The 26,892-nt window shown below is 45.1% G+C and overlaps 1 protein-coding gene across 2 annotated transcripts in view; it reads left to right on the forward strand.

Annotated features, from left to right (window-relative positions):
• EFTUD2 (elongation factor Tu GTP binding domain containing 2) overlaps window positions 1–25,278 on the forward strand; it is a 253,358-nt gene extending 228,080 nt beyond the window's left edge. For both annotated transcript variants that reach the window (XM_086923883.1, XM_086923882.1), the window contains exons 20-28: window positions 7,930–8,012; window positions 17,443–17,529; window positions 17,700–17,826; window positions 18,043–18,130; window positions 18,503–18,621; window positions 19,495–19,589; window positions 22,024–22,177; window positions 22,799–22,906; window positions 24,518–25,278. In XM_086923883.1, coding sequence (XP_086780009.1) covers window positions 7,930–8,012; window positions 17,443–17,529; window positions 17,700–17,826; window positions 18,043–18,130; window positions 18,503–18,621; window positions 19,495–19,589; window positions 22,024–22,177; window positions 22,799–22,906; window positions 24,518–24,613 — 957 coding nt within the window. In that variant the 3' untranslated portion in view covers window positions 24,614–25,278. The remainder of the gene's footprint in view (window positions 1–7,929; window positions 8,013–17,442; window positions 17,530–17,699; window positions 17,827–18,042; window positions 18,131–18,502; window positions 18,622–19,494; window positions 19,590–22,023; window positions 22,178–22,798; window positions 22,907–24,517) is intronic.
• Window positions 25,279–26,892: the final 1,614 nt, after the last annotated feature.

Genomic DNA, 26,892 nt, shown 5'->3' on the forward strand with positions numbered 1-26,892 from the left:
TTATGCCGCTAAGTGGAAAAGATTTGCAATATATTGTAACAATAATCACATTGATCCACTGGATGTTTCCATACAAAATATTATTTGCTACCTTCTACACCTACAAAGGTCCAATTTGGCTTATTCTTCCATATGCCTGCATCTGGCAGCAATTGCATCCTATTTACAGAATAGGCAACATCTATCTCTCTTTAGAGTACCTGCAATCAAAGCATTTATGGAAGGATTAAAACGAATAATCCCACCTAGGTTACCGCCTGCTCCAGTATGGAACCTAAACGTGGTCCTTACAAGAATTATGGGACCCCCTTTCGAGCCTTTACACAAGTGTGAATTGCAATTCCTAAAATGGAAAACTGCTTTCCTTGTTGCCATCACCTCTCTCAGAAGAGTTGGTGAAATACAAGCATTCACAATACAAGAACCATTTTTTCAGATACATCCTAACAAAGTGGTTCTTAGGCCCAATTCTAAATTCCTGCCAAAAGTTATTATTCCTTTTCACCTTAACCAATCAGTAGAGCTACCAGTGTTTTTTCAAAAACCGGACTCTGTTGCAGAAAGGGCTTTACGCACCTTGGATGTTAGAAGAGCTCTGTTATACTACACAGACAGGACTAAATCCTTTAGAAAGACAAAACAACTATTTGTATCTTTCTCTCCCCCACACAAGGGCAATCCCATCTCTAAAGGAGGAATTGCCAGATGGATTGTAAAGTGTATACAAATATGCTATCAAAAAGCTAAACGTACACTAACTGTTCCTCCTAGAGCGCACTCCACTTGGAAACTAGGAGCCTCTATGGCTTTCTTAGGAAATATACCACTAGAGGACATATGCAAGGCAGCAACATGGTCTACAATACACACCTTCAATAAACACTATTGTGTTGATGTGCAAGCCAAGCAACAAGCTGCAGTAGGCCAATCTGTCCTTAGAACACTATTTCAGTATGCTGCAGCGGATACAAGCGACCACCGCTAGGGGAGACACTGCTGCACAATCGATGCTAAGTGTACAATCTGCAGCTCATATGCCTCGAACTGAAAATGCTACTTACCAGTATGCATCTCTTCTTGGCATGTAGAGCTACAGAGTCGTGCACGCCCTGCCGCCTCCCCGAGACTTGTATCCGTTCCAGTACTCATCTTACTTAGATGCACACGCATGGACATCCTTTCTCTTTACTTCTACTAACTCCATCATTTCCCATCATGGCGAAAAACAATCTGAGGATGGAGTCGATGACCATGCGCAGTATTGTCCAAGGGAGGAGTCACCTATCTTGTGACTACAAAGATTTCTTCCAAGAAGACAACAACCTGCAATCATCCGAGTCCAACACCAGGTGGCGATCTATTGATAAGTGTACGGCTCTGCAGCTCTACATGCCAAGAACAGATGCATAATGGTAAGTAGCATTTTCCTTATGATATTGTACAGTTATTTCCTGTAAGCTTAGCTTCCTGACCTTTCAGTGAGAGGCTGTGTTATCTAAAAAGGTGCCTAGAATACCACTGCCCTTTGTGTAATGAAGCTAATTGAAGGCACAACACTTGTTTTCAAATAAGCTACCACAAGACTGATATGTGTTTATGTGCTTTCTGCAAAAGGTTTAAATAGGCCACTAAATAAAATAAATTGCACAGAAACATCAGCCCTATAGCTGTGAATTGTATAGAACAATGTCCTGGTTTTCTTTTCTCTCCCTGCCCATCATAAATTATGTTTTGCAGCGTGAATCTTTCTGGATTCACTATGCTGTGCATTATTCCGCGGTCTAGCTGTTGGGTCCGGAATCGTAGTCTTTTCTTCTTTTTTTTTTTTTTTTCGTAGCCCAGGTGGGCGTCGAGGTCCCACCTTTTGGTGTCCTTCCTGTGACGTCGGCACGCTTCCTGCGGAAGCTCCCACCCTTGGGTGCCATCTTCAGATTCTTTGTTCCGCTGTTGGGTCTGGATCGTTCCCAAAAGGGCTCCAGACATTTTTGGAGAAAGAAGACACCAAAAGCCTTTTTTGGACGAAAAAAGATTGGAAAAGACGACGAGAGACTACACCATTGAAGGGTACGACGTAGGAACAGGAGAACTTCCAGAACTTCGACCTCCATCGGAGAATGCGCGCTCAGGGGGCCGCCTGAACGCAGGAGATGGACAACACACCATTCAAATTCTGCCGTAACTGCCACCACAAGTGCGCGCAGAAGGACCAGCACCCGGTTTGCAACCTCTGCCTACCGGTCGACCACGAGAGCAAGGACTGCAACGCCTGCTCCGCCTTCACGCCGAATATCTTCGAGTTAGAGCGAGGCAGAGGACGGCCAATGCCAGCATGCAGGGCAAGGGCCAGCCACCATCCCTTCGAGACCTGGGGCTCTCAACAGACGAAGAGGACAACGTCGCTGGAGAAGACGGCGACTACACGGTCGTAGAGACTGATAAGAAGACTCCTAAAAAGGTAGGAGACTCGACGGCCCCTAAAGCCCCGAAGGACACTCGACAGTCTGACCCAGACTCTCGAAAAAACGAGGGCAAGTCCTCGAAAGCCCCGACGCCAAAAGCTTTGGGGTCCACGGCTACATACAGGCCCAGCGGACCCTCAGAGAGTGACTCCCAGGCGCCGAAAGCTGGAGAATAGCAAAAGTCGTTGAAAAACGTCCCCGAAAAGGAACGTTCGACGCCGTAAGAAAAGGACCCGAAGAGCACTTCGGCGCCGTTAAAAGGCACAAAAGCCAGCTCGGTGCCGAAGCCCGGCTCGGCGCCGAAAGTCACCTCGAAGCCGACCAATCCGCCGAAGAGAGTGGCCGATCCATTTGACGCCGAACACGCCGCCGAAATGGAAAAGAAAAAGAGACGACTTGAGGCCGAAATGGAGAACATCCTGCAGCGCAAAAGAGAATTCGACGCCAGTATGAAGGACTTCTTAATCCCGACTAAACCAAGACCACAGGTTGTCGAGATAACCGAGGAAGAGGACTTTGACGTCGAAGGACAGTCTGGAAGCCCGGAGGGGCTGGAAGATCCAGAAGAAGAAGCCTCCTACTACGAGGAGGAGGGGGATGACAACCAGAGGACAATCCTGGGCTCTGCATCCTCGGAGACACCAGACATAGAGTGGCAAGACCTAGACACCGAGAGTCTGGAGGATAACGTGGAGACGTATCCTTCGAGACCCTCGCCGCCTGATGACATTGGGGTGTTTACAACACAGTCATCGAAAACGCAGCAACAGCCTTCGGGGTAAAACACGACGAGCAAAGGCAGAAGGCAGATTTCCTCCTAGAAACACTGCTCCCAACACAAACTAGGAGCCAGTACCTGCCGATGCTCGACAGCGTCAAGGCACAGGGGAGAGAGGCTTTCAAGGAGCCTGCAACTTGCAAAGCCATCACACCCAGGACGGTGAAGAAGTACAAACATTCCTCCAAGGACCCGCCCTACATTTAGGGTTCAGTCACGGCGGACTCCATCATTACAGCTACGGCAAGGAAGAGGGCTAATGTGCCAACAACTTCAGGGCCACCCCCAGACAAGGAAAGCAGGAGGAAGGACCTGACTGGGAGAAAGATCGAACAGAATGCCGCAATGCTCTGGCGCACGGCAAATTCCAACACACTGCTCAACAGGCACCAGTACCAGATCTTAGACGAACTGGGCCAGTTACTCAAACACCTCCCTGAAGAACACCTGCAAAGGGCTGCGCATCTTGTGGAAGAAGGAAAAATGTGGCAAATTCTTGCCTCAAAACTGCCTTGGACGGGGCTGACACGTCCAGCAGACTCATGATGATGGGCATCACGGAAAGAAGGCCAGCCTGGCTCAGGATTTCAGGCTTCAAGCCGGAGGTGCAACACAGCATCATGAACAACCCCGTTCAACGGAGAGACACTGTTCGGTGCTCCAGTGGATGAGACGCTCACCCAACTGAAGAAAGATAACGAGACTGCAAGATCCATGTGGGCCTTGCAATTCAGAGGAACAAAGAGGGGCACCCCGTCACGAAGACCTAATGGGAGGGGAGGAAACCAGCCAGGAACATCGCATCAGGCGTTCCAGCAGTCCCACCAGACCGACACCCAGACATTGCAAGGGCAACAAAAACAACCCTGGCAGTACCAACAAAGAGGCCAGTCCTTTTGTGGGAGAGGGAATGGACATGGACAAAATAGAAGAGGGGTCAACAACCCGCCTCTAAGTGACTTTGTCACGCGGCAGGTGCCCACCCATGCGAAAACTCCCAGGGTGGAGCACAGATACAACAACCAGGGGGTACACGAGCTAAACATCTGCGAACATGTAACACCGGTGGGAGGAAGAATAAACTTTTTCTTCCAGGAGTGGAAGAAAATAACCACAGACAAGTGGGTACTCAACATCATACAGTTTGGGTACTGCATAGAGTTGGAAAGGAGACCACCAAACAAAAAAACGAAAAGAAGGGCGTTAGCAAGGAAAGAGCTAGAACTACTTCAAGAGGAAGCAAAAGAACTGCAAAAACAGGACATCGAACCAGTACCTTACAAAGAAAGGAACAGGGGAGTGTACTCAACCTACTTCCTGGTACCAAAGGCCAAAAGTAGACGAGACAATGAGACCCATCCTGGACCTGAGGTTCTTAAACAAGTACATAAGAACGCAAAAATTCAAGATGATGTCCCTACAGGAGGTACCTCCTCAATTACAAGGCAGAGACTTCATGGTCACCATAGACCTCAAGGATGCCTACCTGCACATCCCAGTGAACAGGGGGCACAAGTATCTACTCAGATTTATCATCAACAAAGACCACTACCAGTTCACAACTCTGGCGTTCGGACTAAAATCGGCGCCAAGGGTCTTCACAAAGTGCCTTGCAGCAGTCGCAGCAAACCTAAGAAGGGAGGGGATACGCGTATACCCTTACCTAGACGACTGGCTAGTAAAAGCAAGTTCATACAGAACGTGCAAGCTGCACGCACAAAGAGTGACAGACACACTGATGGGCCTAGGATTCTCCATCCACTGGGGGAAATCCTCAATGAAACTGGAAAAAGTAAAAATCTTCCTGGGAGCACAGATCAACACCTTACAGAACAAGGTGTTCCCCAGCGAGAAGAGAACGCTAGCGCTGCTGAAGGAGACGCGACTCTACCAGAAGGGGCGAGCACTGACCGGGAGGACGGCGAGAAAAGACATGGGCATGATGGCGTCATGCATACATCTAGTGCCAAATGTACGGCTGCACATGAGCCCTTTCCAAGAATGGCTACAGGAACAATGGTCACAAGCTACAGATTGTTGGGAAGATCTAGTGGTTGTAACGCACTCAGTGCAAGAAGAGATAGCATGGTGAAACGTGGGGAACATAAGAAGGGGGAAGCCTCTGACACCACCAACGCCAACGGTGACCATCACCACAGACGCATCCCAGAAGGGATGGGGCGCTCACATGGAACAACTCAAGGAGTCTGTGGACACCACCAGATACGGTAAAACACATCAACTACCTGGAATTAAAGACCGTCTTCCTCGCAATAAAGGCTTTCCAGACGAAGTTGTACAACCAGAAAGTGTTGATCCAGACAGACAACACAACAGCGATGTTCTACATAAACAAGCAGGGAGGGACACAATCAGCCCCGCTTTCAAAATTAGCGCAAGAAATGTGGAGATGGGCCATCCCACTCAAGATAGACCTGCTAGCCATACATCTACCAGGGAAGGACAATGTAGAAGCAGACTGGCTCAGCAGACAGACATCGGCATCCCACGAGTGGGAGCTCAATGCACAGGAAACAGGGAAGCTGTTCGGCATGTCGGAAACACCATCAATAGACCTGTTTGCAACACGCCAGAATGCAAAATTGCCCTATGGATAAGCTGGTCGAAGACATTTGCTTACGCTTTTCCGCCGATCCCTATGATACAGAAAGTACTCAACAAGTGCAGAACCAGCAACATGACTCTGATACTGGTCGCACCGCAGTGGGCCAGGCAGACCTGGTACTCACAGATAATGGAGATGACACAGAGTGCACCCCACAGATTCGGGAGACGGAAGACCTACTCTCCATGCAAGACGTAGAGGTGCTGCACCCAGAGCCAGAGAGCCTCAGCCTAGTAGCATGGCTCCTGAGGACATAGTTTGCGCATCTGAAATTACCAGAGAGCACCCTGAGGGTACTACGGGAAGCAAGAAGGCCCAGCACACGGAAGTGCTATGTGTCAAAGTGGAAGAGGTTCACACTATGGTGCAGAAAGGAAAAGCTGCACAAGAGGATGCAGAAGGACTCAACAGTGCTTAAGTACCTCACGCACCTGCTCGAGGAAAACCTGAGCTCATCCTGACTAAGCGTACACCTGGCAGCGATAGTCACTTACACAAGAAGAGAAACAGGCAAGAGCTTCTTCACATCACAGATAGTAAAGAGATTCCTGGAAGGAGCGAAAAAGATCGCACCACCAAAGAGGGTGCCACCACTGGCATGGAACCTTAATTTAGTCCTAACGGAACTCATGAAAGAGCCTTTTGAACCAATTCATAAGGCCTCCCTACAAATTCTAACGATGACAACAGCATTCTTGTTGGCAATCACCTCACTGTGCAGGGTGAGTGAACTACAGGCGCTAATGCTGCAAGAACCATACATCCAGATACATAATGATAGGGTGGTGATGAGAACGGGTGGTGTCAAGGTTCCTCATCAATCAGACAATACAAATACCAAGTTTCTTCCAGAAACCACCCACAAGCGCAGAAAGGGCACTGCACACTCTGGACGCCAGAAGGGCAGCCATGCACTACATAGAGAGTACTAAGGGGCACAGGAAAACAAAGCAGTTCTTTGTGTCCTTCGCAAACAGTTCCATGGGAAAACCAGTAACTAAAGGAACCATTGCACGATGGATCGCACAAACAATACAGTTGTGCCACAATCAAGCAGGATTAAAGGAGGAGGAGGAGGAGGTGGAGGAGGAGGATTGAATGGGTGTGTTAGTTAGGAATGCTATCGTAGCTCCTCCTCCTACCAAATTAACAAGGAAGCACAAGTGGGACAGAAAGTGCTTCAACAACCAACACTCATCTTCCACCCAGCCGCCACAAATATAACAAACCGCTACAAGGTCTATGTACAGCATAGTGAATCCAGAAAGATTCACGCTGCAAAACGAATAGTTTCTTACCTGTTGGTGTAGTTTTGCAGCTTGAAGATCTTTCTGGATTCACTAGTGAACCCACCCGCCTCCGCCACAAAGATGAGGCTGGAGAGAAGGGTGGTAAAGACGAGACTGAAACAGACACCTTGGAGGTTAAAGCGGTGAATCACTTACTTGAACATTGCCATATATTCGGACACAAAACGAGAAAAAAGAATCCGAAGATGGCGCCCAAGGGTGGAAGCTTCTGCAGGAAGTGTGCCAACGTCACAGGAAGGAAATCAAATGGTGGGACGTCGACGCCCACATGGGCTACGAAAAAAAACCAAAGAAAAGACTACGATTCCGGACCCAACCACTGGACCGCGGAATAATGCACAGCATAGTGAATCACGAAAGATCTTCAAGCTGCAAAACAACAACGACAGGTAAGAAACTATTCGTTCCCTTCACTGTCTTCCACATGATCTTGCGGAGTATCTGCTCTTAAGCAATCTATTCACCTCTTCTGTTTTGTCTTGTGTAAATGTTCATGTAGCCTTACCAATTTAATGTGAGGAAAGTGCTGTAACATGCAACAACAATGCACTGTTTATTTTGTATTCCTTGGGGAGACTATTTTGTGTCTAATTCAAAATCTGTGTTGTATCGCTGCACTTTCATTTTACTGTACTCTGTCGCCATGCGTGTGATCAATGCCCTCTAGAATTTTTTTTTGTTGTGGGTATTTTTCTACTGCTATTGAAATTGCAGCAATGTGTGTATTAAGATGCCAATTGTGTTCTGATTTTGAAGGTGGCAGATCCAGTGGTCACATTTTGTGAGACAGTTGTAGAGACCTCCTCTCTGAAGTGCTTTGCTGAGACTCCAAATAAGAAGTAAGTCCTTTGTAACAGTGTTTATGACTAAGGCCTGCCTCCTGAGAGGCATCCTTGAAAGTGATTAACCTATAATGAGAACTTAATTAATCGTCCAAACCACTGCAAGAACTACAATTTCTAGAATGACAAAATCCCACTTTCCATGAGACACTATAGAATACAAAGTACAGCAGTGGCACAATAAAGCAGGCAATTCATCCAAGCAGTTTCTGATACTCTTCTTATATGGATGTTTTTCACGTTTTTACTCTTTTACTCATTCAAGTAAGGACCTTGCCATTAACCGTCGCAAATTTCTTCTGCTAAATCTGGGGTATGGCAAAGCTGGATTGCAATCTAAATATGTTGTCTGCTCTTTTTTTCTTGCCCAGAAATAGCTATCCACTTTGCCACATAATCCGAACTAGTTCTTCCCTTCTGCTTAGTTACCAGCAATTATCAAGTCATGGAAGCCATAATTTCAATTGTCAAACCCATCTCCACCATCTCACTAGCAGACTAAAAAAATGGGTAATTTCTTTTCTGGTCAATATTGCACTAATAATTATCAGTAAGCGGCCCAGCACCTCTAAATAAAGCCGTAACGGTCTCCCCATCCTCTTTGGAAAAAATAATCATTGGACCCAGATAGTCCAGCAAAGTTTGACCCATTACTAAACGTTACATTCATAGGAAGAGTATTAAAAAGGTTTGCAGCATGAGACCTTGTGCCAACTTAGTACTGCAGTGACCTGAATCACAATCGGTATAGAGTCAGACTATATGACATGCAGGCATGTTTGCAATTTTAAAAAATGGCATGGTCTTCTGGTGAAGCCAGATGAATGTCAATTAGTAATGTAGATAATTATAGTCTTCTCCATGTTTTCTTAACTAAGAAGACAAACGAGAACAGTTAAAGTAGACCACTCCTTCTCCACCCACTTGTATATGAACACAATTATCCACAGCTATTTTAGCCGCCTATTGATGGATTAAGTGATCAATTCGTTCCTGCCTGGTCTGTTCCTCCTCCTACTGGGGAATTTACTTCCACACTTGGAAGGGTTGCTCGACCTGATGGCCGGGGTGGAGGGGTCCACAGGCCCTTGGCTGCTTCCACAACTTACAGTGAGTGACCATAGAATACCAGGGGGGGCTCGCTGACTTCTATGAAAGCTAGCCCTCACTGCAGCCGGCCGGCTGCATCTTAGTGACCTTTTCCCATCCTTCCTCTTTTCTCCTCTTCTTCTTTGTTTGCTTCACTACATTATTCGCCTGTTTTATGTGCTGACCATACCCCACTTTATGGCCAGATACCGAAGGTGGTTGCAGTTCTATTTCCAGTAGCACCTTATTACATGATAGACGAGCGCTCAGTCCCTAGACACTCCTGGGATCCACCAGACATTGCTGAATCTTTGCCCCATGTACATGTAGGAAGGGAGAGAGCTGATGAAGGGCTGTGATAGTATTTTCTTTAAATATTCAAGGTTTTAATTCCCTTATCAAAAGACTGGCTCCATTCCATTGACTGAAAGGCAATAATATTGATATAGTGATGTTATAAAAAACACACTTATTAGGAAAAGACACAGACCCCCTTAAATCCTCCTGGTTCCCATCCCAATACCATATTTCTTATAGAATTAAAACAAGAGGGGTGCTGAGTTACGACTTAGAAGCCCAACTCTGGGACTGCAAGGGCAGATATAGACGGCTACGATTGCGTTTGGTTCCTCTTCGACTCACGCTCCTTTCCCTTTACACTCCAAATGAAGGCAAGGAAGAATTTTTCACACATTTTCTGACTAACCGCTCCCATGGGTAAACTGATCTCACAGCTTCTGATTGCAGCCAGATTAGCATTAGCTCAGGTATGGAAACAACCCTAAATGCTGCCTATGCATGTTTGGTAGGGTAAGATTTAGTCAGTTTGTGCCATGGAGAAGCTCGTCCATCATACATGAAACACAGGCAAAATTTCACAAAGGTTGGAAGCCCTTCAACACTAAAATGGCTAAGGATCGAGGGGTGGATTTTTTTGACCACTCACCTACCCAAACTAATCCGCAAGGCTGGCCTCCATGCAGATATGCCAGAGACCCTGGACTCACCCCACTGAGCTGTCTCATAATAAGCAGTTTGGGGTGTGGGCATATCAGACGATGGGATTATGGGAGACTGAGGGGTCAGTATATTGTAAAGCACTGTTGGGGCCGAAAAGTTGATGGCTGTAACGAGATTTATGTATGCTGTTTGTGATGTGTTGTCTTACCTTTTCTATCAACTGCATACTGCATCTTACTTGTACTGAACAAGATATAATAAATAAAATGTTTAGGGCAAAAAACAGCAATTTCATGATGGTGCTCTAGCTCAAGAATACCTATTTTCACATACCCATACACCGTGCTTGTTGACAATAACTTCTATTTGTGATAGTAGACAACACTACCAATTCATAGTACTTCCTTTCGGAGTCACCACGATTCCAAGAGGTGTGGCGCGGCGGACAGAGCGGCTGAATTAGGAGTACCGGGCTCACAGTTCGATCACCGGCGGCAGCTCAGCACCATGTGACTCTGGCCAATAGCTAGTTTAATCTCCCTTACAGCCCCCAGCGCTTTGAAACCTTAAGGGGTGCTATGTTCGCGCTTCACAAATATGGATTACATTTTACTTACTAAGGGTGTTTACAAGTGTCTAGCACAGGTGGCTACACATTTGCGAAGGTAGGGCATTCATGTCTTTCCTACTAAGACGATTGGCTGATAACTGATTAAGGACAGTAGCAAGCTGTAGTGTCTAGTGCACACACAAACAGCGTGGCCCTGCTACACTAGGGGTGCACCATATATGCCACCAGATCCCACCTTAGGGTGCTTGCTGGATGCAGGTACAGAGACAAATTACACCAGCCAGCAGAGTCGCAACCTTTCGGAAGCTGCAACCTCTTTTTCAGCCCAATCGTCCACTCCCAGTGTGAACTGTCATGCTTTATCTAGGGAAGATGGCCTCCTGCATCTTGATTGATATACACCCCTCCAAGAGTGCCTCGTGGTTCCGTGGTCTCAAGTGGATGGTCACTAGGAAAATCTAGTGTTGGTACAGGCCAAGGCGTACAGCTCATTACAGTGGAAAAGCAACAACTTGGCTGCAACTTGCTGCAAGGCAGGCGTTTTGTAGTCCCAGTACCACAAATGGCCATCACCACAAACCACTTTATCACGGGATGGAACGAGCATCTCATCATAACTGTCCACGTAATAGGGCCCTCTCAACAGAATAGCCCCCTCATCAACTACACGGAGCTACTAGCCATTCACTAGTTTTGTTACAATTATTTTTGGACAAAATAATCCTCATCAAGACAGAAAACGTGAACGCCATATACAACCTACAGAAGCAGGGTGGGACACTCCCCTCTCAGTTGTCTCAGTTAGTGTAGGAAGCTGGCTGTGTATATGGTAAGCCTCTAGGTGGTTATACTGTGCACAGAGTCCAGGGGTTCCCCAGAAGTGTACAGGGCTCAATGTAAAACCTAAAGTGCTCGATTAGTGGTAGTGTAGGCGAGCAGCCTTAGGCCTAACACAGAGGAATATAAGACATTTATTGCACACTTGACCAATAACTAACACACTACTCAAAAAGGAGATCCACACCAGTTTTATAAAATAAGCTTTGAGTATTATTTTAAGACCCAAGATTTTCGCAACAAGGTAAGTACTTTTTTAGATAAAAATACCTTCCACTTTAAAAAGTTGACACATGCAATTTCTGACCAGTGCAATATTATCCTATGTAGAAAAACAATAATGCAGTTAAACAGATAAGTACGCAACTTACAGTTCCAGTCTTCGGGACCAAATGTCAGCGAGGGGCAAGGGTCAGGTGAGTACCAAAACTGCACCACCAGCGGCACAGGTGCGGCCAGGTGCAGAAGTCAAAATCAGGGTTCGGCCAAATGCGTTTCAGTTTGAGAATGGGGTGCTCGGAGCCACCTGCGTGCAGGTAGGTAATTCAGTTGCAGTTAGGACCAGCACAGGGGCACAAAGCAGCACCAAACAAACACCACCTGCTGCACAAGGGCTGCGGGGGCAGCTGTTCAGCATCGGGCGCTTATTGCTTTTCAATGGAGATTTTTCTTTCAACAAACAGGCTGCAGGCGTCGCTCCAGAGGTTGCAGGAGGGAGGCCAACGGCAGCATACGTAAGTAGAGCTGTAGGGGGTAGTAAGGGCACTGTCTGGTGAGCTCACCAAGACCCACTGCCTTCTGGAGCAGTATTGCCGGAGCTGGTTGCGGTCAGAGGGAACCTCCGGATTCAGACTGCAGGCATTTTCGTGGAGTCCAGGAGGGGTCAGCCAGTGCTAAACTTGAGGTCGGGATTGCTGGAAAACCTGTTCTGGGGCAGTGGGCTACCTTGACACGGGCAGTAGGCCTCTGGTGCAGAGTGGCACAGGTGTCCTTGGTGTTGGATTCTTGGGGACAGAACCACTGTTCTCAGGAGTTCTGTTTTTTGTCAAAGTTCAAACAGTCTTCCTCGGGTTCCCGAAGTCACTGCCTGCAGAACAGGCGCCGTCTTCTCGCAGGATCTTTGAAGCTGGAGACTGGCCTGTAGGGCTGTGACCAAGTCAGTAGTCGTCTTCAGGCTTCGTTGCACAGCGTCTTCTTCGTCCTTCTTAGTTCGCACCTACCTATTTTCAAGGTCTGAGGGAGCCTCCTGAATACTAGATTTAGGAGGCTTTTTTAGGGGAGTTGTAGGTAAGACCAATGGGCACCTCACTTGAGGTGACTACACCCTCTATTATGCCACTGTCCTGTGGGATGGGGCATAGACCTAGCCGTTATTAGAGGGAACCCCCCATTTTCAAGATGGCAGAGACTGAAAGATGTGCTTCACCTCGCCTCCTCCACCTTGGATTTGGCAGAGGTGGGCCCACCTATTCTAAGTTTTCCTGCCCAAAGTGGGGGTGAAATCCGGGGGCTGCCATCTGCTGCTAGCAGCAGAGGCTTAGGGTTGCATTACAATGGCAGCAGGCCTTTGAAGCTTCGAGCACTGGGCCCATCCTAAGGTAGGTGGTGTGACACCTCTGCCGAGTATGTGCATTGTTTGTGGTCTCAGATAGCAGAGGCTGTCCACCCAGGGGTCTAGAAATATGTCTGTGTGTGGTAGGCTGCCTAAAGCCAGTCGGTGACCTCGCTAGGGTCGGTAGGCATTCAGAGTGCACCTCTCAGGTGCCCTCTGGGTACTTGGTTTAATAAATCTCACACTTGCATAAGTGGGGATTTTATACAAGGAGTTGTTTGGCACCAAACACTCCTGGTTTCAGTGAAGCCATCCTGAGGCTGGGGAACTCGAGTTGTCGAGTTTCCAGCCCTTGTACGCCTTATGGTTTGTCTAGCACTTACAATATTTAAGTATTTACTTAAGTATTGTTGGGGCATATCTACTCATAGAGTGCTGCAAGAGGGGTGACTACCTATACCTTCAGGCTGGCATGACACCCAGGCAGGGTGCCATGTGGACTTTGTTGCTTTTCACCTCCAGTGGCATGCAAGCTGCAGTGTCTTGTTCCTAGTGATGAGGTCCGAGGGGACCCTCTTCAGCCTCCAGGCCCTAGGTACCCAGGATAGCACTTACTAGGGACTTAAATGGGGGCAGAAGTGCCAATTGTAGATATGTTTTTAGGGAGGAGGCACTGGCACAGTGGACCTGATTGGGAGGGACCGTGTACACTACAATAAATACCACATCAATGCCAGATGAAACGTGGGGGTTATAAATGTCAAAAGAGGCACTTTCTCACAGTTATCCCAGGAGATTTGGCATTTGGAACTCCACAACAATATTCACCTCATAGCAGAGCATCTACCGGGGCAGAAACCGACTTTGCAGGTTAGCTAATCAGAATGCATGAATAAGTATACACGACCTCCAGGTCCTACACAGTTTCTTCCAATGGAGGGACAGCCCATCGAAAATCCTGTTTGCCGCCCGCCAAAATGTAAGATGCCCCAACGTCACCTTCAGGTACCCACAGTCCATAGAAATGCACTATGGAAGAATTGATTAGGATATTTGCTTACACTTCTCCCCCTGCTCCCCTATGTGGTGAAGAAACTGAGGTAAACATCACTACCTCTCATTCTGTTAGCTCCAACCTGTGCCAGACACCCTTTTACTCCACTCTCCTGGAGAGGTCTATGAGCCATTACATGAAATTCCCGATCATGCCGGACCTTGTTACACAGAGACATGGTCAAGTGAGGCACCTGGATCCCAGATAACTCAACCATGTAATTTGGCACCTGGGGTCCTAGAATCGGGTACCTCAGCCTTCCCCAAGAATGTATGTCCATCTTCAAGGAAGCCAATTGCCCACAACACTAGCCTGTTACACGGCAAAATGGAAAAGGTTTGTTCATGGCGCTCTAAGAATCTGACCCGTTAAAGCCTATGATACAGGATATTATCAGATATTTTGAAAATCCTGTGCATTTCGCCTGCACCTCCAACAATTTTACAGTTGGCTGGTGCCGCTTACATGCAGAACAGAGAACATTCCGTTGCGGAAAGAGCACTGCACACATTGCTTGTTGAAAGAGCTCTTCTACTACATTGACAGGACCAGCCAGACTGGTCCTTGACATCTCCCACCGCAGCCACATGACACAACAAACCCACCAATTCCACTGGCTCCTTATCAACAAGAAAATCACCTTCAAGCTCCTGACACATGCCCACAAGGCCTTCCACGACATAGGACCAGAATAACTGAACCACTGCCTTGCTTTCCACACACCCCCCAGACAGCTCTGCTCAGCTCGCCCTGGCCTCCGTCCCACGGCTCCACAAGACCAGAACCGGAGGAAGATCCTTCGCCTACCTCGCCGCCAAAACCTGGAACACCCTACCCCTCCACCTCCGGCATCCTGCACCGTTGACCCAGTTCAGGGAGGACCTCAAGACCTGGCTCTTCAACTGAACCTACACACCCAGAAGGATCAGCAGCCCACTTCAACCCCCTCCCCCCTTCAGCGCCTTGAGACCCTCCTTTGCCACGCCTTAGAGGGACATCCCATCTCCAAGGCAGGAATAGGTAGGTAGATAGTTGAATGCTTTCAAACCTACTATCTTAAAGCAAAGCAGGTTCTACCTATCCACCCAAGGTGCACTATACTTGCAAAAAAGGAGTGATCATTGCTTTTCCAGTAAACATTACATTAGTGGATACTATACATCAAGATCGCTTATGTCAAAAAATTCTAAACTGGAAATCTACACCAGCCTTATTGAAACTAACACTGCAACTACACGAAGGTGCCTGGACAAAAGTGGTAGCTGGAAATAATGGATCTTTCATTTGTAAAATCTACTCACCCTATGGGCTACCGCAAAGGTGTATATTGGCAGTTCTCAGGGAGCCTTATAATGCAAAATAAGTACTTTACTGCTCTATGGATGTGAAATCTTCCCTGGTTCGTTACGACAATTGATCAAACAGCAAAGGAAAGAAGTAATAAAACAATGGGCTAGAACCAAAATCCATGATAAAGGATATAGCGGACTGCAGCCCAAGACCTTCACTTTCCTACCTCTTGACTACGGATTATACATCTGCTTTACAACCTTACTTGAAAAGTATAAAAGGTTGGAATGTTAAAGTGTATGCTGAAATTAAGATTGGGCCAAGTTGCGGCTTTCATAGTGTGTAAGGTGTCAATCATGGGAAAACAAATGGGATTCCAATAATGTTCCCCTTTTCCCAACTCGGCATATTGTCAGTTTCTCATTTATTTTCCACACATTTGAGCAACAAAGCAGAAAGATTTTGCTCCCTGTTTATAGTGAAATTCGTATAATCGAGTACAGGAATCTTAGTGCAGAAATGCAAGTACATAAAAATTGTATCCACTAGTCTCCTATTTTGATATGTTTCCTTATGGAACTTTGTTATTGAGGATCCTCGTTCAAAATTGACAGGCGATGTTACGTAGTATTGAGTGGATGAGTATATATCTTAGTAGTACAAACTGTATATTTCCTTGGAAGTACTGGACTATTTGTATTTGTTTTTATTTATTTGACCTGTTATCAAAGTATTTTTAGTAGCTTTGTATTACTTTCAAGATACACAGTATTACCAACTATGCTTTCTAATAATGTAATGAATGTAATGTTTGTTTTTCCTAGTCGACTTAATACCAAACCAATAAATAAATAACGAGCAGATATTTGTACGGCAGCCATCTAGTGAACACCACATACCTTTCCCAAGCACTACTGTATGGACATCTTCACCCATCAACTGGCCATGGTGGGTGAGGTTGTGTTAAGGACCTTATTTTAGGCATCATCCATATGTTAGCCCCAACTTCTGGAGAGCTTTGCTTAACAGTGTACAGCCACACATGCTACGAATGGAAAATGTAGCCTACTTTGTAAACATCCGTTTGTAGGATTGTGGTGCTGTAGATTCCCGTGCCTGCCCTCCTCCCCAGAAGCATGCGTCTCTTGCAGATCTCTTACTTACTGTATTTCTCTCATTGACATTCCATACATACTCTCATCTGCTGTGCAAAGCCAATGTAACATGCATTTGGTGCCATACACCATTTACTACAACAAGAGTCCCAAGTGTATCCTGTGATTCCATAGACGACTTCGAACAAAACCACTTGCAAACGTCCAAGCCCAACACTAGATGACAGGAGTATGCTAAGGATGTGAATCATTAGCATCACAAGCTACGAATAGATGCTTTCAAAGTAAGTAGCATTTTCCATTAAGTACCTGGTCAGCAAAGTCCACCCATAGAGTAGAATACTGATAGGATGTTTATCTTTGAACTAGCCTTTGGAGTGAGCAAATGTGTTTTATGTAAAACTGTCCAACACTTAACACGTGTATCCTGAAAGGATTCTGTGAATTGGCTCAAAGCATCCTTCACTGGCTCACATTTTATATCAAGATCACCCTTTAAAGCAGGCGCCTTGGTATATACACCTAATGAACCAAAGCCTTATTACCTTCAGCCTTAAATGATCGGTATACTCCTGTTACCCCTTAGCTTGTAAGGCTTCTTTTTTTTTTTTAACACAGTACCTGCTTTTCAAATCTCATGTGTGAATATCACGTCCTTTCTCAGTACCGTTTTCAAAAGAAACCTGGGAATGGAGGAGAACTAGTTTCCTCACTAAGAGCGAGGGCCCTTCCTTCAGTCTTTCAGAGTTCGAAGCCCATGACGCTTTGCCTAAGTGTCTTTGACCTAAACCATGCCCGTTATATTTTTTCCTTCTTTAATCCAGACCCTTCGGCCAGCTCGTTGATAATAAGCATTTGTCATGCTTTCTATGACCAGTGTGCCTCTTCTAATGTCTCTTTTGAACAGTTTGTCTGTGTGATGTCTCTTTAGAGTCTAAGTTTGTGTCTTTTTCATCCAGAAACAAGATAACAATGATTGCAGAGCCGCTGGAGAAGGGGCTGGCTGAGGACATTGAGAACGAAGTAGTGCAGATTACATGGAACAGGTATGTCTGATATGAGGACCAGCATGATGATGGGAAAATGATGCAGTTGAATGGCTAGTGAAATGATTCTTTGCAGGAGTAACTATTAGTGTGACATTGAAAATGAAACGCTAAACCTGTGAGGATGTAAATGGTGATAATGTTTAATTTTTATCTTCGTATCTCCTTAGAAAGAAGTTGGGTGAGTTCTTCCAAACAAAGTATGACTGGGATTTGCTGGCTGCCCGATCTATCTGGGCATTTGGACCTGATGCCACTGGGCCCAACATTTTGGTAGATGACACACTGCCATCTGAGGTAAAGTCCGCTCTCATGAAGACACTTCTCAGTTTCCCCCCCATAAGATTTCTTTTTACATGTCTTCTGATTTTAGGCTTAGAGGTTGGATCTCATTCATAAAGTTTCTCTTCTGCTTCTTTCTGTTTAATGTTCTCTATCTGCGTTGGTAGTTTTCAGTAGTCTATGATTCTAGTGCTATCGTGGTTTACTACCATTATCTGTGTTTTTTCGCAGGTGGACAAGGCATTGCTGGGTTCGGTGAAAGACAGCATTGTTCAAGGCTTCCAGTGGGGAACCAGGGAAGGTCCCCTGTGTGACGAGTGTAAGTAAAGCTCCTCACTATTTAAATCTAGAGCCTGCCAGTAAGAACCAAATAGAATTCTCAAGTACAAGATCTTTTGAAAGTCACACGATTATTGGAACATCTGCCAACATCCTAAAAATGCACATCACCCACCTCTTTAGCTTAACTGATACCAAGAATAATGACAGAACATCGTGCCTAATTATTGACTTTAGAAGCAGATGCTCAACAGTAATAAACACAGCCACAGCTTCTGTTTTAATCTTGCATTCCTGTGACTCGTTGAGCAATCTCTCTGTTTTAAAGTAGTTGTTGGAGGCAACTTTTATGTGTGTGCAGTATGTGGTGATTAACTTTTCAGCGCTAAAAGGATCCTCTGTTCTTCCTCAGTGATTCGTAATGTGAAGTTTAAGATCCTTGATGCGGTCATTGCCCAGGAGCCCCTGCACCGTGGAGGAGGGCAGATCATTCCTACCGCCCGAAGAGTCGTCTACTCTGCCTTCCTCATGGTAAGGACTGAGCATACCTTTTGTAAATCCTTCCCTCCTAAAAAGCCCTGTCTACGATCATTGTACTTTGGCCCGCAGACCACCACTATGTATGCTGGTTGTGGCAGCACCCCTGCACCTCCTGTGTGTGCTCTGATTTATCGTTGATCAACACAGCAAAGCGGCAGGAATTGGCAGAAAGCAAAACCTTCCTAACCATTTAAGCTTTCCAGTATTCTTATGCCTCCCGAAGCAGTTGTATTTACATGTTTTTTCTCAAAATCTAAGACGAGACATAGAAATATGATGAAATATTAGATGACAAAATACATTACTATTATCCAACTCTCAAATATTTGTGGTAAAGGGTGTCCTGTTGAATCTTTGTAATGTCCAAGCAGGGAGAAGTCAAACGTGTGAGTGCATTAAAAAAAAAGGTAGCTTCAATATAAGGAACATGTGCAGCCAGCTTTCTTCAGCGTGATCTAAAGACAAATGACAAGTTCTGCCACAGGGGTGATTCTTAATAAGGAATCTGCAGAAGTAATGTGTGACACAGTAATATGTTATAGCTGTAGAACCCTTTTTACTATGCTCCTGAATGTTCCACATTTATTTCCCCAAAAGCTCCTTATAATTTTGTCCATGTGCTCCTTGCACCTTTATAATACTTTTGTAGTTCTATAGTTCTGCTTTGTAGCATATGAAGGGGCAAGTAATCTGAACTGGTTTGTGGGAAGTAGTGGACCCTATGTAGCTTACATTTTTACTCGATTCCTTGTGAACAGGGCCCCATTTATGAGGCAGATGTGATGCAGATAGCATAGATCAGTCTGGATTGGCTTCTTGTTGCAGCAGGCTCACTATGTGTTACGTGTTTTTTCTCTGTCGTAGGCCACCCCACGTCTGATGGAGCCATACTACTTTGTGGAGGTGCAGGCTCCTGCCGATTGTGTGTCTGCTGTTTACACTGTCCTAGCCAGACGCAGGTAGAGTTCCCGTTACTGCTCTCACCGTGATGTTAACGGCAATATTTATTTCTATGAGCACCAGTTGACTTCCTTGTCTCTCTAGCTTTGCTCTACGGGTATATTTTGCGCACTGGGTGCCATCGCCTTTATTCCGTGCCTCATTCTTGCTATGTACTCTCGGCCTCTTGTTTCCACCTCCAGACTTCTTTCTGTCTCCCTTTATTACTAAAGACGTCTAACATGGATACGAAGGAACTTACTAGCTTCAGACCTTAAGACCTATGTGTCTGGTTATTAGGAGGTTAACTAACAAGATGGTTAACGTGCAGTTTCTAAACACACTTTTAACTCTTTCAAACATTGAAGCTGCCCTTCAAGCACCTGGGACAGTAAATTAAGATAATATTGTGATGCTGTTGCTCCTTAGTATCTCCTCTACCATTGATATAGTAGACCACCTCAATCTGAGTGCTAACAGGTGATTTCTGAAGTTTTTAGTAACAGCAAATATTATGTTGAGGGGATCACTATCCACTGTTAATCTACATTTTTTATGTTTATTACTGAAACTCCATGGTGAGTTCCCATAAGGAATTCACTCCACTCCCATGGAGGAGCAAAGCCCCCCATGTTTACAGAACGGTGGCAGACAGGCAGAGATCTCTGTTCCTTAAGTAGAGCACCAACAGCGTGGCTTTGCTGAAGGGACTGAAGCTTTGCTGTGCAGGTGGCAACTTCAGTGCTCGCGCACTTAAAAATGCTTTGTTTTTCAAGAGGGAGTTTGTTGTTGAAAAACAAGTAGTGGATCTGGTGCATCAGGAGTTTTTGCCCAGGGCCATTAATCTGATTATATGTAGAGGTCCCAAACAGAAAAAGCAATCCTGTTGGCATATCTGCCCTTAATGGTCATCTGATGTCCATTAAGCAACAGCCCAGTTTAAGTCGGGCCAACAGTGTAGGCACCACCATTGGAAACCGAGCAGATTCTTGGACTCTGAATAGAGCAGGGGACCAGCAAGTTTGGAGTACATAGTACTCCGCCAGTTTAGTCGCATACCCGGCCAGCCAAACTCTAAGTAAGACCCTTCATATTTAACTGTCTGTTACATGGTGAGCAGGGTTATAAGATGACTGGCGCAAGCTGTTTGCAGAAAAGACGGAGATTATTGTATTCAGGACATTATATCACCGGGCCCTAACTGACTATCTTAATTTCCGTTCCTTTCTTTCACCAATCAGTTACCCTTACACACGTAGATAAAAACCTGGGGGTGAACTTCGAGAAGGTTTATCACTGTGACCGCAGTGAAGAGTATGTTCCATTTTTCCCAACCCCCCTCAAAAAACCCTGTTAATTGTAGCACTGTTAGACTTCATGTTGTGTTCTATTTGCCACTGTGGTGAATTCCTTCCAGATAAAGACAAGAATTTGAAAGTAGTACAAGGCAAAGGATTTTAAAAAACCAAAGCGGTCCTGTGTCTAGATGCCAACACATTTGGCTTGTTTCAACTTCCCTATGCATTGGTGCACCAGGTTCTAAGCCTATGGAAACTAACCTATGCCCTTATTTCCTAGGTGATGATTGCATTCAGCTGACTTCCTGTTTTCAATACTCCTGCATTCTGTTGGAGAATAGCCTTTGGGGCAGGATTCCCCACTGTATCACGTCACCGAGGCACAGTTTGGAACCTTGCTAAAAGCTTACCTTTTTTAAACTCATTCAGCAATTTCAGGCTTTTGAGCAACAACCAAGGCCACTTCATCTATAATGCGCTGTAGGTGTTTTTATTTCACTGCAAGCACTTGAGCAGACACGGGGTTTGGTGCTTTGCTGGGGTTGCGCTTCAAGCTCACTCCACAGTGAACAACTACCCCAACGTAATTTATTGAAACAAAGGCGGCAGCATCGTACTCACATTCACCAATCATACATTGGGACATCTGGGACTGCGTCCAGACTTGCCAGTAGGCATTGCATGATAGTTGGGAAAGCAGCAGTTGTTTTGTGCAATAAACTGCAGTTCTGCGTGTGAGACCGTATGTTCTGGGATGCCAAAACTTCATGGTGCGTTTGCAATTTCAGTGCTGAACATTTAAATCTAAAATTTCGCTCATAGCAAAGGACTGTAGCCAGTCAAAGGTTTTGTTAAACAGATTGAGAAGAGTAGATTTAAAATGTATAGCTGCAAACTGATGATGAAACCGCGGAGGCAGCATATTGAATTACCCATATCAGATTGCAATTTCTGTACAACCATGACTCAGTTTAGCCGTTGATATGGTTTCTGGGAAAGTCTTCTCTATCTTGTGACTTGTTGTTCTCACATTCCTCCTCTCATGCAGAATCCCCCTTTTCTGTTTTCATTTCCTTATTTCTTCCGTGTGTGCCTGGTGCTCTAGATCTGCACTTATTGCTCAAAGCATTTTTAATTGTCTTTGTTACTTCTTCAGGGGTCATGTGACTCAGGATGCGCCAATACCAGGCTCTCCTCTTTATACTATTAAAGCCTTCATCCCAGCCATTGACTCTTTTGGATTTGAAACCGACTTGAGGACCCACACTCAGGGACAGGCGTTCTCATTGTCAGTCTTCCACCACTGGCAGGTAAGTCTGGACTTACGTAGTTCTATTCTCTAGTATGTTTGTCCTGTTATGGAGCCATACGTGTGTGGCCTTCCACTAATTATGTGGCATTACCTACACTGAGCAATTGTGCCACCATCTGACATCTTTATCAGCACTACTACACCTCCACCTTCTGCACCTTAACTCTCCTTGTGCCACAATCTTTGGCAGCTGTTGTGTCCATTTGTGCAGATTGGTAGCACAATCATGTGTGGCGCCTCACTCTGTAGCTCCAGCTAGTGACCCCCATCTCATTACCTATAATAGTAACCCCGCTATCTGGATCTAAAACCGCCCTGGCTTACTATGTGCAAGTAAGTCGATTGTCTTCACTTAGGTCATGGCCACATGCTCTGTACTTGGTGATTGTGTGTGTGTTTAGCTCCAACCTTCTATAAAAATCTTAGTACCCTCCCACAGCCTTTGCTGTGCATCTGTGCTAATGACAACACTTATGACAGTTTGTGCTGATGCCTGCAGCATCAGTCTCTTCTCCCCCCTCCCCCTCATTGTTACTGTTTGAGCAGACCCTATGCGTTTTCTGTATACCTGTGCAAGTGACCGGTTCACCAATAACCTCTTTTATGCTTTTATTTCTAGATTGTGCCTGGTGACCCCTTGGATAAAAGCATCATAATTCGACCCCTGGAGCCTCAACCTGCACCCCATTTGGCCAGGGAGTTCATGATCAAAACCAGACGAAGGAAGGTAATAAACATTGGCACTATTTAGTCTGCTCTCAATTATCTTAAATTGCAAATGAATGGTGTTATGAAAAGTTCATATTCAACTTTAGTGAGTGCCTTTTATTTTGGTAGTTTTGTCTTTAGGGTTAATTGTTACGCACAAATATCAGTTACTTGTTTCTGTGATAATCCTCCTCCTCCTGCTTTTAATGTCTGGGTTTTATTTTATTTCTTTGACCATCTCTGTCAGCTACTTGCTTGAAACATTGTCAGTCAGGTCTTGGCTCAGCCTAGGGAAATAACCCTCTTTAACCTAGTACAACTGGCTGTTTCAGTGTATACTTCCACCTTCAGTTTAGTGCTTGCATTGAACTACCCGAGGGGCTATTCCACAATTATAGCCCTCTTTGTCTGCTCATGCTCGCTCTCTTCCATGCATCTTGCTCTAATGTGTGAATGCTGCGTGCCATAGCATGTTTAAACCAGACCTATTGGCTTTACAATACTTGTGTAGGTCTGCCATACATATGGTTTTAGGTTTGTGCCAGCCTCGTGTGTTCTGATGATTAGAAAAACATAATCGATGGTAAAAAAAAATATATATATATATATAAAAAGAAAAACATAATCATTATGTATATATGGTCTTTAGTTCAACCTTCTTCATCTATTTCTATTTCCAAGTTGCCATTCACATTTTGCTTCCTCCCACCACAGCCACGGGAATGGGTCAGCCCACCTTAGCCATTGCTTTTCACTGTGAGTGACAGCATTTTGCTTGTGCACATCAAGGTCAAGGCCAGGGCTGTTAGACCAATCTCTGAATTTATTTATGCCATTTTTTTATTTTTTTATTGTGAGATTGTTTTTTTCTTTCCTCTTTTTTGCGCAAACAAGCACACCACCTTTAGACACTGATATTTTTACTTCTACATATTTAATGCTTATTGCGTACATTTGCAGATACAAATAAAATTAATAAATAGAAAGATCGAAGGCTTACCAAGGCATGTAAGCTTTCTTTTCATATTGGGGAACAGCCATCATACACTCTTATTTACTTTTTTCCATGTATCCTCTTTATACTACTCCATACCTGCATTGGCTCTCTTTGGCTGAACTGTTTTGAAGGCGAAAAGGCCTAGGAAAGGTGACAGCTGCGTTAGCGTCATGGTCACAATTCTACTCATGGCACTGGGTAACCAGCCTGAGGCCTCCTACTCCCGTGTCATTTTTGCTAATAACATTGCTGTCACTCATATGAAAGTACTAGAGTAACATATCCCAAACGGGATGCCATTGCAGTTGCACCAGTTCTCTTTGGCCAGCATCAATTTGTGCTCCAGGAAGGACTGGGACAGGTAAAAGCTGCCTCAGTGCCCCGTTCGCAGCAGCAAATAGGGAATCCGGGCAGGTGTCAGTTGCCCTGGTCCTTATTGGCAACCATTATTTGGTTGCCCAAGAAGAAATACACCTTTGGATAAATGTGCCTCCCCTATAGTTGTCACAAAGGGAAACAACTCCTTTCACCAGCCCTACCCACTCAGTATGTAGGCACTTAAAAGAGTTAGCCCGTTAGGTGCGGTCTGACAATGTGAAAATCTTTACTTATATTGACCTGTTTATTCCATAGGGTCTGAGCGAAGATGTCAGTATCAGCAAGTTTTTCGACGACCCTATGTTGTTGGAGTTGGCCAAACAGGACGTGGTCTTAAATTACCCGATGTGAAGGAGTGGACTTCAGGGTACATTTGGACATTGGTGCTTCACCTTTTATCTTTGCTCCTGAGTGCAGTGGATGGACTGCCATGCAATGATGTGCTTCTCTGCCAGCAACCACCACAGATGATGACGACAACCCAAACATTGCATTTGGTGGGTGCTTACTAATCATACAGCACCCTATTGGCCTCCCAGAGGGCCACTGGACAACATTCCCAAATTATGCAGCCATCTGCATCGATTCCTTATGTTTTTGTTTGCCTTGGAATAGCCCAGTCAGCCATGGTTCTGTAAGTGGCACCGAGTCCTCCAGCAGCTTGTGGAATATCTGCAGTGTTCCACCTTCTCAGAATTCAAAGATTGTGTGGACAAATGCAGTGGAAAGACTTTCTGGTGTAAGTCACTTGGCTCGGTAACCTGCGTCTTCAACATCCATGCACCTCCTACACCAACAGCAAGAAATTCCCAGAGTGAGTTGGTTGCATGTTGACTGTAAAGGCAGGAAGGTGTATAAGTGATGAAACAAAGACCTCCAAAACTGTTTTCTCTTTACAGCTGTCCTCTTCAAACACTGTTTTTCGTCTGTCAGTGTATTAAGAAATCAATTTTTATCCCTTCAGAAGTCTGTCCGTTTTTGATGACAATAAAAACTGTACTTAGTTTTTCAGAAAAGTGCTTAAAAGTGCATTGGCTTGCCAATGTGCCAGTGCTTCATTCTTCTTTGCTCTCTGCCATAGGTCTGTTGTGCTTCAATTTAGTGTCCTAAATAAGGCTGCATGTTGTACTGTCCAAATAATGTTGGGTGTTGATCAGGAATTAAGCTAGGACATAAAATCCTTTTCATATCCTCTATAACAGTACCGTCAAGGATGTTTTTTGCACTCATTTTAAGAATACATATATTGTCATCACATGTGACCACAGTAAAGCCATCGCACACTTTTGAGTTTTCAAAAGGGACACACTGAACATTTGAGGCCAAGCTTGTTATTTGAAGAGATAAAAAGTAAGCAAATGAATATGCACAGTTGGCTTATCTTGCTTAACTCAGGAGTTTAAGGGCTGTATGGGGAGCAAGGCCCTGGCGTCCTGGTAGTCAAACTTTGTAAAGGAAAACTTGTAGACCGCCAGGAGAGTCAGAGTACCAAAGTTCTTCACTAATTATAAAGTTCCTACGTTGCACTCCAAGATAAATTCTTCAAGGTTACCGATGTAACTCAGTGTTACTGTGCTCTCTTCCCGAGACACTATAGTGATCTGAAAGTATAGCTGCGTTCTCAAGCGAAGAATGATGTGATTTTTTTGGACATGCACTGACTTCTGTAGTGCATGTCTAAAACAAATCAAATCCTTCTTCGTGATACATCAATTGAACTTGTTGTGGAGTATACCCTAATTATTTTAATAGTTTCCTACTACTCCCATTGTTCCTAATGAAATTCCATACTCCAATGCATTTCGGGCAGCTCGTGCTTTCGTCAGATATGGAAACTACGCTGTGGCTTGCACCCATTTGCATTGGATGAGTATGTATTTGTGTGGGACGTGCATTGACAATTGCTGATCCAGTTGATCGATACAACAAATGATTACTGGATGATCCATTTTTGAGATTTTGTTTAGTTTGAAATGTACCATAAAGCAAGGCACAGACTTTTGTTGTTCCTCCCCTTTTCTGTGTGCAGTAGGTCTGCATGCCATCTGGCATGCAGCTTTACTTTTATTATACTAGCCTTGCCAGGTAAAGCTGTCAAAAAATAAGCTAGAAGCACTTACTGCTTCACGAGCTTGCACTCCCAGTTTACCTGTATTTTGACTCCTGTCTCCAGGTTGTACCCGGGTGCAGCTGGCATGCTGTTAAAGGGGGCTCGTGGAGCTGCTGAAGAGCAACCAGCGCACGTTTCTGAACATGTGTCTGTTATCACACCATCACATACACGCACCTGAAAACATCATGACGCCACTAGAACTTGTGCAGATGACACCAAGCAATAATGGGCCTAGAGTGTGTTGGCAGGAAAGGTCTAGCCTGCGAGGCGCATGAGAATCCTGACTCCCAAGTACTACATCATGAGTGTCAAATGCATATTCAAGTAACTTATAAAGTTTTTTACTTGAATCCTTATATATAAATATGTTTAAAAGCTGTCATATCGTCCATAAACATTGATCTATATAAGGGTGTATACAACCAATGTGCCTCACTTACACTATATGTATATTGAGCCTAGTGTGTTGGCAAAAAAGGGAACTAGTCTGAAGCGCCATTGAATCTTGACTACAGGT

The sequence above is a fragment of the Lissotriton vulgaris genome, chromosome 5 (genome assembly GCF_964263255.1).
Source record: "Lissotriton vulgaris chromosome 5, aLisVul1.2, whole genome shotgun sequence".
NCBI classification, from domain to species: domain Eukaryota; kingdom Metazoa; phylum Chordata; class Amphibia; order Caudata; family Salamandridae; genus Lissotriton; species Lissotriton vulgaris.